Raw genomic sequence first — 12,984 nt, 5'->3', positions numbered from 1 at the left:
TTTCTCCAGTGTGCATGTCAAGCCATACCTTCTGGCCTACATCTCCTTTGCCAGGGGGTCCTTCTGGGCCTCTTGGACCTTGATCTCCCTTTTCCCCCTAACAGAGATTAGATGGTTAATTAATTTTCATGTAGCTAACTTTATTGAATCAACAGACTAATGAAAAACAATGCTTGCAAAAACACTATTCCCCAAAATGTCAGTAAATATCTGTTTGGGTTTTTTTCTGAACAAAAAAAAGTATTCAGTCTTCTTAAGCTGAATCTAGCATTCATCTAGCATCATATTCCTTATTCATATTCATATTCCTTATTTTCACAGACATTTGTAATAGTGCCATTTGCAATTGCATCAATCTTTTGTAGGAAGAATTGCATGTGATACTCATATGAGGAAGAGAAATGCTTGCAAAGTTATCAGAAAAGGTCTTGGTTGACCAATTCTAAGAAAAAAACAACTTCTAAGAAGCAGTAATTTTAGGCAACTCTGTAGCCAAAGGCCAAACTAGGCCGCAAATATTTGCCAGAAACATTACTTCAAATAATTCACAAATAATACACATAAAACATTCTATTAAGGAACATTAGCTACAAAATATTTACGGGTAATGTAAATCAGATTAGTATATCAGAATGCTTGTAGGTAATTCAGAAAGTGAAAAGTAGATTAAAATGAAGTTCAAAAATCCATTTCTGATTTGATCTGTTGATGGAAGTGGCATTACAGAGCCTCCTATTGATAGGCATCAGTCTGGATTCTGCTTCTGTGAGACAGCTTAACACCTGCAAAAAAGTGCTGTAGCATCACCACGCTACTCACTGCAGGCATCAAGCTGTTCTTTGCACTGTGCTGAATACCCAAGGTATTCATGTATTCAAGATCAGTACTAATGTTTTCACTGATAATGATTTACAACAGTGAAAGTGACAGCACCAAGCTGATCATCAGAATAAAGGCAATATGCAAGAGAAAAAAAAAAAAAAAACAGCATTACCAAATACAGAAGCCACCTGTAACTTTAACCGAACATTTACTCTTAATTTTGATGTTTCACTTCTGATACACTGTGATCTTCCTTTTTGAGCACCTATACAGCAGGCAATTTCAAATTTTTAAAAAGTATTTCAGTAGCAACAAAAAAGCTACATATTTTTCCACAGTGGAAGGCTTACTACCTCAGGCTGAAGCTTGTCAAACTGGCACTTGCACTGCCCTTGTAGATGAAAAAAATGTGAAGCTGCATTCTTAATAGATGTTTATTACAGCTACTCAGATATTTTCTGATTAAAGACCTGAAGTCAAAAAAAGCTGATTTTCTTACTCTGAATCATGTTCAGTTCATCAATTCTACATGTTGGCCAGTTGCTGCCCTCATTTAAGAGCTGCACAGCAGCAGTTTGGAGGCACCTGGATTCTCAGCAGCAATTCAACAATCAGCCCAAGCACTGAGTTTTGCTCACTCAGAAGTTCATTCTATTTGGAAGGAGTAAAATTAAAAGTCTCTAATTAACTTACTCTAAATTGACTATTTTGGTCACTCTGCTTTGCACCCCTCTAAATTCCCTTCCTTTGAATTTATGCTTCTTTTTACCAATGTGGCAGAATTTCTCTTAAAATCTCAGAATTTCCCTTGGAAACAAGCAGCCCTGGTTTCAGCTGTTTGTGACAGTTTCCAAACCAGGCTGTCAGGTTTCAGCCACAGCTGCTAGATGCCCTAAGTCACATCAGTTTGAGCATGAGTTGTTGGTGTCAGGAAAAGTCTGAACAAGTTGTAAGGAACAGGCTAAAGACACAAGCTATCTGTTCTCCAAAAAGATTGTGAAATTTAACAGTAGCCAATAGCCCACAAAAGGCAGAGCAGCTAAATCAGTTGCAGATTCAGATGGTAGCCACCCTCAGTAAAGTTTGTTGGAAACATCTCAACTCGTCTAGTCCCTTTTCCCTGGCAAAATTATTGGCACATGCCCTCCTCCAGGATGAACTCCTTGACATTGCATACCTGCAAACGATGGTTTGTTCTTTCACTTACACCTTTTACATGCGGTATTTCCTTACCTTTTTCCCTGACTTCCCAGGATCTCCCTGCACGCCTTTCTCTCCTGGGAGTCCTGACAGACCTACATCTCCCTTAAAAAAGAATAAATAATTATATCTGCATCCTTCAGTAAATTCATTATTCTGTAAAATGGATCTAACAGTGTGAACAGTGTGTTAAAATATTAGTAGGTAATATTTTTGCTCAAATAAAGGTCATTATTCCCAGCAAGTTAAATATTCTATAGAGCCAGTAATTTTTTCTACTCATACAATCCAAAGTAAGTATTTTAAGTTTCTTTCCAAGGTCCCCACCTACTTGTTAAATCTCGGTTTTGTATTAAATAAATTTACATTTGTTCAATGAGTAAAAACAAGATTGAATGCTGTTTGTTATTCTGTGCACAAGAACAGTATGATACAAATGCAATTTACTTGGAAAGTCAAACATCTGGGACTTAAGGAATAGACAGCCAAAAAATGCCTGAATAGAGCTGTTGATTGGAGACTAACACTTTGCTGGTTGTACAAACTGGTCTAGACATTACTTTTAAGACTTGCCACAAATAGTTGAAAGTGTAATAGGAATAATTCCTATTATAGAAATAATAATAATAATTCCTTAATTAGGAACTAGTCCTGCAAAGCACTTCTTCCATGGTCCTTGGAAAAATCACCAAAAACAAGATGTCTATGTCATCTTATCCAAGATTTTGGAAGTCCTACTTAAATCATTAAGGACATGGTACACAGTCTTCAAAATGTCAGCTGAAGTAAAATCTTAAGTGTTTAACAACTCTTCTAACATGTAGGCAGTATGACCACTGCTGTCACATAGACTTTTTTTTTTTCAAATCATTGCAGAGGAACAGAGGTAGTAACGTTTCTAACAGGCCTTAGAAATACCTCACTAGCTTAGAAAAGATGGGGGAAAACTCTGTTCCAGTTATAGCTGCAGTAATGATTTCAGGAGAAAGGGTGGGAGTTCTAGTGCAGCATTCTAAGTTTAAAAGCTAGAAATGTGAAGTTAAGTGAATATCTGTCACTGAAATTGCTTCTTATTTTAATAACAGTCAATTTATACCAAAAAATCTTCTACTTAGTTTATCATCAACTAGTGAAAGAATTAGAAGACCCTGTAAGGAGCAGTTAAAAATAAAAATAGGCTCACTTTAAGTCCTCGTACGCCAATTCCTGGAAGTCCTGGTTCTCCTTTTTGTCCCGGTTCACCTGGTTGGCCCTAGTAACAAAAAGTCTTATTTAACAGAACAATCTAGTTTCATTCACTACTTGCACTATTTCACTAACTGCTTTACACATAGAAGTGGACTTGATGATCCTTATGGGTCCCTTCCAACTTCAGATATTCTATGATTCTATGATTCTAAATGGTCAAGTTTCCAGCCAAGTAGTTTTCAACTGGAAATTTCTATTCTGTAAAAACCCCAGTAACTTGCAGGACTGCATGTATTTTATTTAACCTTGCAGTGGGCAGAAAGTCTGTGTCTAATATTCTCCTTTTTGTTTTAATGCATTTTATTTTTTACTTTATACCACTATATTAAAAACTCTTTGGTCACTGAATGAAAAGGGGGTCCAAATAAAGAAAAACCAGAACTTCTGTTTAAGAGAAAGTCTTACTCTCATGATTCTTCCCTCCTAAACAGTTCTAAATCAGTTAAAGAATTAAGAATTACATTTTTCAAATTTTGACTTTTAAAATACCTTTTCACAGTAGGAAATTTTCCTCATATATAACATGTTTCACAGCTACCTATTTTTCCCTACATTAATATTAAACATTGCTGCTGTAACTGCTACTTACATGCCAAAGAAATGCCCAGAAGAAAATTATTGTATTTCTCCCTCCTTTTGCTACAGTGACTAATGTCTTCCTTTTGTAAATCAAGGTGATTACAAAGCACCCTGCTGCTTTACAGTTCATCAGTTCATTCCACTTGCTCCCCTTAGTATTTCAGCAATTCTCTTTTTTTCCTTACCTGACACTGTATCATTAGAGGCTTGGGCTCTGACAGCAATAATCATTTACCTCACTTTTCTGTTCTCTTCCTACTTTCCCTCCTTCTGTGGTGCAGTGTCAGCTACTAAGTACGTATAAGCTCCTTTTTCCTTCCTAGTGTTTCTATCTTTGGTTCTGATTCTTCCTCACGATGACCATGGAAGGCTGAAGGACAGGCTGAAAGACTGGTGGGACTATTCTTAAGCCTCAAAACCATCACTGGTTTACAGCTAAGTTGTTTGGTAAAATGTTTACTTGAATACAATGTGTAGGTGGCACCAAACTCATTTGATGTAAGCATGTCTGAAAGATACTTTGTTGATAAGTTTGTGTTTATTTAGAACCTAAAATCCACATCCACAAAGGTTAAGGGCTGGAGCTAAACAGAATGAAGAGTTGCATTTTCATCTTATCAAACACACACTAAAAACCTGGCAAAGACAGGCAGCTTGTTGTTTCTTGATGGTGCTATTTTAAAAAAAAAATGTCTGAATCATTACCTTTGGACCTGGCAGACCAAAACCTTTAGATCCTTTTGCCCCAGGGTTTCCTTGTGGCCCCTGTATACCCTACAAAGCAAAATAAATGAGTTAGTGCATTACACTCTTCCACATCTGAAAATCACCAGGTCTCCATCTTTCAGTGAATAGTGATTTGATCTTATCTTTAAAAGAAAACTATTTGCTTGCCTGATCTCAGACTTACTTCTGAGACCTCAATTTTTTTTTTTTCCTTTTTCACTATCCCGTGGATTTCACTGATGTATCCAAGTGTAGTGACAACTACTGTTTAGGGAGAAATGAGAAGAGTCTCAGTATCCGCATCTAAGCCCTGATTCACTGCGGTAATACAGTGGAAGCATGAGCTCTTTTCTTCTTTCCAAAAAAAAAAACCCCACAGAAGTTCTTTTGGGATGTTTCAGATTTTCTGTATCCAAATGCTAAAGGCTGTGCTCAAGCTTCAAAGAGCTTGAAAATCAGAAGCAGTAGATTCTAACCTTGTGAAACTCTTATCTATAATACATCATTATCCAAGCAACGCATCTGATTCACCTCCTTCACAAATTATTATGCAGATTAGACCAAATATCTGTTTGCTTGATTCTAAGACCACTCAAATAAGTTAGAATCACTTATATTGTCCTGGGTTGAGTGAGTGGTGGAGTTTTTTGGCGGCAGGGGAGGGGGCTATAGGGGCGTATATATTTACAAGCTTTGCCTAAAGACTAGTTTGACACTTTTTAAAAATGAAAAATCACTGTGAAATTTTTAATGTCTTCACATCAAAATTTGAGCTCTGCTAAAGTATAAAACGAAAACTACATGCATTGGTCATTACACATCCAAAACATAGGCTTACCTGGCTTCCTGGATTGCCTATTCCTGGTGGTCCTGCTGGGCCTTGTGGTCCTACTTGGCCTTGTTCACCCTATACAAAAAGTATTTCCAAGACCTAAATTGCAATAGTCCATGCTAGCTAATTAACATACTTAACACAGAGCAACAGTCCCCAAGCTGTATTTTCTTGAAGTCTGATGCTTCTTTTTGAGTTAAATGTATTTGGAATACCTGAAAGTCTGCCTATGGCAACTGATCTAATAAAAATAATACCCCTTCCTACTCAAAAACTATTTCATTTCTAACATCAGATGATCACAGCTATAATTTACTATTAGAAAGATTCATAGCTTATCTTTACATACTGAGATTAATTTGAAAGATTTTCTCGTACAGAAATATACAGTTTCTTGCACAACACTCAGAAGAAAAACTCCCAAGTGTAAACAGAGAAGCTGGAGAGTATTTCTAACAAATCTTTGTTATGTGGTATTGCAATGGTATTGTACAGCACTTGGGGAGGAAGGAATTATGACACTAGAGGAATATGTGGAGGTCATGTGGGTATTAGAAGCGGTACAGACCTATGAAAGTGTGAGGGATGTGTGACACCAGTTCCTAGGAAAAAGCAACCATATTAGCTTCACTTATGTCAGAAACACTTATTTACTGAAATGGTCCCAAATGCTTACTGTCCTGGGCATTGCTGCGTTTTTCCTATACAGACAAGGGAACAAGGTGAGTCGCTCCTATGCAGATATCCGATCGTCTTCTAACTAAGGCCTCGAGCAAGATGGTCTGGCAGGTGCTCAGCAAGCATATCTCTTGCAGACAGGCCAAATCAGACCACACCACACCACCTAGGTTGCTCTGAAGACTTTGGAGAGCCATTTGACTGGACAGTGAGATGAGTAAGTGCAAGTTAAATTTCCCACATCTGAGAAGCACTCCCTGTTGACTGAGCTGTCAGCGACTTTGGTTGAGTGCCATCCTTTCCTTTCACTGAAGCTGAGTGTGGGGCAACAAGGAGAGCAGGAGTCATGGGGACAGGAGGGAAGGAAAACAACAGGAAGTAGGAAGAGGGCCATGGCACTAAATCATGAGAAGGACTGCCTCTGCTCTATAGAACATCTGGGCAGGTTGCATCAGCCACCCTCTAGAGATGCACAGGATACAGGCTGGAATCTCATCAGGCCAAGGGAATTAAAATTGTTCTGGATCACTCTTTGGGGAACTGGGCACCAAAAAGCTAACAAATTTCAGAAGCCAGTGTTCCTTTACCTGGTCCAGGTCCATTAGATTAGATGACCTAAAAGTTTTTTACATTTTTAAAAACATTTCAATAAAAATTAAATTATTTTAAATACAATATTTCTGAAATAAATTTAGGAAGAAAAAAGTCCATTACTTCCCTCATACTCCCATCTGCATAGCTTACAGTCCTTAGTGCTCTCAGTTAACACTAACAGGCTCAGCTGTGGAGCTGCATGGAATGGTGTAGCATAGTTCCTCAGATTCCAGGTAAAACATACCTTTGTATTGTTGTGATATTGTGTGAATAATTCATCATTATTTCAACTATAAATATAATTAACTATAGATACATTTAGAAAAATACTCTGTGTCTCACCTTGTCACCTTTGATTTGTTGACCTGGCGGTCCAGGAGGACCAGATACACCTTCAGAGCCTTTTTCACCCTAGAAATATATGACAGTTTTTTAACTGTATTTGGGAATTTATAAAGAACACCATCCTAGACAAACTGGTCATCACAATGCGGATAATGAGGAAAAAAGTATTCCTTCATAAATAGAGAAATAGTCAGTGGAATTATCAATGTTAGAGAAAAGCTATTCAGTTACAATTTATAACATGCTTCATAGGCATATATTGTGTTGTTGAACACAGGACTTCAAAAGGAGGAGAGCAATAAATACTAGGAAGAAAGAAACTACATTTTGAAAATGTGAAATATGTTCAGGAGTCAGAGAGCAGTTGAGAACCTCGTGCAAGGACATGACTAACATATTTTCCATGAAAGGAAGAAAAATCATCTTTGCTGAGTAGTTGAAGACTCTAGAGAATCTTGAAGCCACTAAATAAGAGGGATACATTTTGATGGGAAACACAGTTGTGATTAAATTATAAATCTTTGCTTGTTTGTACTTATTTTTAAAGAAAGGAATGTTCACATATATTAACCTATAACCTTTAATGAGGTAACTGTCCATAGAGACTCATACAATTCATCTTGTATTTTCCCCAAATGGTAAGACAATGAAAACAGCTCCTAAATGTTTTCTTCCAATACAGAAAATAAATAGCTAAGTAGTCTTTCAGAAGATAATTTATCTCATTAATGCTACCAAAATAAGGTATCTTATTAAACATATAAGTAAGAGAATCAATAACTTACTACTGTTAGAGGAATTATACAACTTTTTTGTAATTATGTTGATGGAGTTTCTGAACTTGGAGGGATATTCAGAGAGGACAGTGATTCAGAAGACCAAGATTCATCAGCTGACATTTTATACCAATGAAATGATAGGTATCTTAAATAACTTAGACATTACTAAGAATTTGGCCCACAATCTTAAAAAAAAATAATTTCCATAAAACTACCTTTTGGCCTTGAATGCCCTCTCCTGGAAGACCTCTCTCACCTGGCAGACCATTAGGGCCAGGTGGTCCCTATAAGAAAAGAAAAATATATTCAGTCTATATCAGCAATTCAATTTTTTATTGACATTTTGTCTAACTTGCTAGTATAGGTACTTGCAATTCTTATGACCCTAGTAAGTGAAAATGCTTCTGTAACAGCTGGCTGAGCCCAGGCAATTAAAATGAAGTGTAGCAACCCTTAACTGAAGGATTTAGATTAGAATAAGTTAATGCTGAGATGGTGTGAATTGCACAATTAATGTCTAAATATTATGCCCTTAAAACTCAAATGAACCTGTAGATTAATTTATAATGAATACATTTACCACTGTGAAATTTCTTCCCTATAATTTCATGATTTTCATAATGAAAATCATTAATTTGAACATAGGATTTTTTCACACAAAGTGGCAGGTTAAACATACAGAATTAGATAATACCAATCTTGTTTTAAACAAGTTCAGAAGTAAATATTTCTGTAATACTTTCTGCTCTTTCACAAAATTCAGCTTTCATTATTTAAATCTAATAAAGAGTTTTTAAGGATGATCTTGATTAAGCAAAAATTTTCTGCATTTTTTTGTGAGAAAAATAGACTTTGACAACGACAAAGTGACTTTCAAAAACACTATTAGGATGAATCTAATACCCATCCACATTTGTGTCTTCTTAATTAACAACCTCTTTGAGATTTTTAATGAAATACACAAGAAAACCATACATTTTATATGTTTCATGAAGAAAAAGCAGCCAGTGAGCACTAACTCAAAGTTACAAAAAGCTTGCTAAAGTTCTGTCATTCAGAAGATAAAAATATAATTAAAAGCATATATCTAGGGTCTTTGATGCAATCCAAAATACACACAGGAGTTGAGGAATGTCTCAGGTCTTGGATTTTCATCATCTTAAAATTTTATTTTAGACAATTTTTAAAGATTACCCTCAACTCAAACAAGTAGGGGTACAGCTATTTATATACAACTCCATGTCCTTCTGAAAACTAGATACTGCAATCCTGCTCACATGAACAAAAAATTTTTTTATTTCCCCAAAATTTGTTTGGACATGGCTTTATTCTCCTACCTGGGCAAGCCACATGCAATTACTGCTGCAATACTCAGCTGGCATAGCTAAACACACTTCTGCTGCTCCAGACTAGGTTACAAGGTGATTTATGGAATCAGTAGCCAATGTAGCTTCTGTCAATCAATTACATCCACTAAGACTTATTGTATTTCTACTTTCAATGCATATATCACTGACTTACAGGTAATCCTGGCTCACCAGTTCCAGGAGGTCCTGGGAATCCAATTTTACCTTCTTGACCTTGATCACCCTTATGAAAAAGAGTATTAGAAAGTTCAGTTCTAATTCAACCCTAGGCTTTTGAAAAGCATAACATTTACATATAGATGTATGTATATATAGATCTATATATACATATAGACTTCATGATGTCACCAGAAAGGTCTGAAATCAAACGTGTAACATCTCCTGATGTAAAAAAATCACAAATAACAATTTATAAACATTTCAAAGTACCTTTTGATTAACACTTGGAGCACCAGATCGCGTTCCAGCCCTCATGCCAACAGCAAAGAGGTGTTATTATTCTGCATAGGGGTAAATGCTTAAAAGTACAGGACCTGGGAGACAACAGGGATGTGGGAGCGGTCAGGCTAAATTTGGTTCCAGTACAACTCCATGAAGCAGGAATGCTCAGGTGTGACGGATCTTCACTTTAGCCGCTGTCTAGGCACTTGAATTGAAGCCTGCTTCAGTAGAATATGGGATTGCATGCTAACTCCAGGAGCGACATAGTTTCTGTATCCTCTATTTATAAGGTCTCATAGTCTTCACAATTCCTACAGTTTACTGAGGAATTTGTGCTTCAAGAATAAGAGCACAGAGGATTTTTATCCCTCCCCAGAGTAGTACAGAGACTGGGAGCGACATTCCTTCTCCATAAACTATTTTCCCTTCTGGAATGACTCAGTGTTGTTCCTTTTACATGGGAAATTACTAGTTTCTGAGCTATGCAAACCCTCTGTACACACTAGGGTCTGCCCCACTGCACAGAAAATATGCAGGAGTTCAATGGATGTACAAATTAGAGCAGTAAAAGCAAAAAAAAAAAAGTGCAGGTATTTTAGACACTGGCACTTGCCTCCAAAAAATAGGGAAAATAATGGTATAAAGCAACTTCAAAGACTTAGCAGCCAGAATAACTAGGGTGAGATCTAGTTCTTCCCAAGATAGGCTTCTTGTTTGAGTCTGAGCTGCAGGTCTCTGATAAAACTCTCATAAACTAAGTATCAGTGTTTCCTACGTAGATGCTTTTCCAATTTTCCAAAAGGAGGATTGGTTGGCTAGCAGAGGCAAACATGACTTTTCCAACCTAGCAAGACTGGGTTATACCTTCTAGTCTTTTGCAATAAAATAAGATGGAGGAATTAAATGCTGCATGAGAGAGAGAATTTTATAACCTATAAGAATATCTGTTCACTAGTGAAGAAATAAGAAGGCAAATCTGTCACTTGACTATGTATCACAGTGACTAAGATGTATTTATTTGCCTTGAAATATAGTTTACTCATTAGTGCAAGCATTTGCTAGTGCTTGAGAATGATCTCACATATCCAACCCCCATTTAAATGGCATTATTTCTGACTTCTATTATATCAATGGGATCACAATAAAAACTTAAGAGTTGCTGGAAAGGCAGGTCTGTTTTCTCCATCCTATGCAAATACAAAAACTTGTCAATATTTTATCAGTTTTACATTTAGATGATAAGAATTTGAGTTTAATAAAACAGCAGGTGAGAACTTTTATCCAAAAAATAACTGCCCACAATTAGCACTTTAAGAGACATTACTGAGAGTTACCTTGGGTCCTGGCTGTCCCACCCCAGGGAGTCCTGGAGGACCATAGGGACCTAAGGGGCCTTGCTCTCCCTAAAGGAAAAAAAATGGAAGGTAACTATTCATATAAATGGAACTTTAACCAAATTCTGCCAGTGTTTTTCTACAGCCTCATTTAGGGCTATATAAATATATTTATAAAGTAAAAAAAAAAAAAAAAAAAAAAGAAAACAAAAACCAAAGCAACAACAACAAAAAAAAAAAACATAAAAGAAACAAACAAACAAACAAACTAACAAAAAAAACCCAAACCAAAACAAAACCAAAAAAGCAACCTGTCTTAAAGATAGATATTTAGATTAGAATCAGGGTCAATGTCCTGATCATACAAGTTGCTGGGATAGATAATAATGTTATAAAGCCATTCTTTCATACGCATCAGGAAAGATAAAAAATATATTAATTCTTTGTCATATCTCTGATCCTGACTTTATCCACTAATTTGGTGCTTCCTCAGCTTTCTTCTTGCTAGAAAGATGGGCATTTGGAAATTAAGCAGTGTTTATGCTTTAAACACTGTACTTGAGTTTCCTCCCATAGCAACAACTGCATATGGTGACTGTTATTCCTACTGCTATGTTTGACTGCAGCTTCTTATTCTCTCATGTGTTTAATATGTTCCTAACAAAGCAAACATAGCCACGCAACTATTAAAAAGGCTTTTTGTCAAAATACACTGATTTTCTGAGGAGTTATTCATATTTGGGGGGATTGAAATTTTGTATATACTGAGAAATTTTATATGCTGAGTTCTGAAACCTTTCAATGAAATTTTTGCACTTGAGAGGTCAATGAAAATATAGAAATTGACTTCAAAGCCAGATATTTTTCCAGAAATCTACCATTTTATAATCTGCCAAATGAAGCTAAAATGCAAGAATAGGAATATACAGTGAAAGTAAACAAAAAGATTATCCTTGAAGCTTAAATTCTGATAACTATGCACTTGGATTGCTACTACTTCAGCTTTAAACCTAGAATGAAATGGAACTTGCTGCCCAGTCTTAAATTCATCCTGTTACAGGACAATATAATAATTTGAAGAGCAGCTATGAAATTTAATGCTTATTCAAAATACAAGATTTTATAACACACCTTCATAATCTAATAAATTACTACACCATCAATAGGAGATAAGTCTTAAAAGGCAGAGAAAAATCAGAGGAAGCTGGTATAATTCAGCAGAATAGCACATGTATTTCCACATAGTACACTGACAGGGTATTAGCAACATTGACATTGCTTTAATGTGGATTCTGTGTACGTTGCTGTTACCAAAACAGAGAATATAGCAAAGAAGTTTACTGTATTCCTAGGTAGACCTTATTGTTTGGATTTCCTAATAATATTTTCATGAAGCCTTTGGACCAGAGTCACAACTCAGTTGTGTATCCAGATTATTGTAAATGATCCAAATTTGACTGATAAAAAGCCAATTAGAATTTGAACCTTTTTGCTCATAGCTGTTTTTCTACTCCTGTGTTTGTTTTGAAACTTATCAAACAACAACAAAAATTCCTCAAACAGCCCATCTTCTAGACTTCCACTTCCTCCATGGGATTAATTTGGCATTAAACAAGCTGTCCTTTTAGAATGAGTTGATCAAAAATAATTTTTATTAAGTGTTTCCCATCAGCAGGAAATTTAGGGAAAGCCAAGAACAATAGAACCAAAGACTGTACTTGTCTCCTCTTTAATTCTCTTTACAAACTCTCTGTCATATGTACTGTTGTCCTTTAAATCAACAGTTAGCTGAATTTCTGGGCTTTTTGGGCTGATTCTGTTTAGACAAGAAGTAGGGGAAATTTGTAAGGAAATGTTTTATGCTATTTCTTTAGAAAACAATATATAGTAAAAGCAACATTTTCAGAAGAGTTTTAGTGACTTAGAAGTCTCCATTTAATTTCCAATGGTAGTAATTTAAGCTAATGAATTTCATTCGTGCCAACAGGTCACAAATATCTAAGCATCAATGGAAGCTGAGCTTCTGATTGTGCATCAGT

The 12,984-nt window shown here is 36.0% G+C and overlaps 1 protein-coding gene across 4 annotated transcripts in view; it reads right to left on the bottom strand.

Moving 5' to 3' along the window:
• Positions 1 to 12,984, bottom strand: part of COL28A1 (collagen type XXVIII alpha 1 chain) — a 68,821-nt gene that overhangs the window by 35,100 nt on the left and 20,737 nt on the right. For all 4 annotated transcript variants that reach the window (XM_042802149.1, XM_032991529.2, XM_032991531.2 and 1 more), the window contains exons 12-20: positions 10,946 to 11,014; positions 9,325 to 9,393; positions 8,019 to 8,087; positions 7,022 to 7,090; positions 5,414 to 5,482; positions 4,555 to 4,623; positions 3,206 to 3,274; positions 2,056 to 2,127; positions 29 to 97 (exon numbers count right to left, since the gene is read on the bottom strand). In XM_042802149.1, the coding sequence (XP_042658083.1) occupies positions 29 to 97; positions 2,056 to 2,127; positions 3,206 to 3,274; positions 4,555 to 4,623; positions 5,414 to 5,482; positions 7,022 to 7,090; positions 8,019 to 8,087; positions 9,325 to 9,393; positions 10,946 to 11,014 (624 nt within the window). The remainder of the gene's footprint in view (positions 1 to 28; positions 98 to 2,055; positions 2,128 to 3,205; positions 3,275 to 4,554; positions 4,624 to 5,413; positions 5,483 to 7,021; positions 7,091 to 8,018; positions 8,088 to 9,324; positions 9,394 to 10,945; positions 11,015 to 12,984) is intronic.

The sequence above is a fragment of the Tyto alba genome, unplaced genomic scaffold (assembly GCF_018691265.1).
Source record: "Tyto alba isolate M040663 unplaced genomic scaffold, T.alba_DEE_v4.0 Super-Scaffold_38, whole genome shotgun sequence".
Taxonomy (NCBI): Eukaryota; Metazoa; Chordata; class Aves; order Strigiformes; family Tytonidae; genus Tyto; species Tyto alba.
The sequence above is the reverse complement of the archived record's forward strand: the minus strand, read 5'-3'. Positions and strand labels throughout refer to the sequence as shown.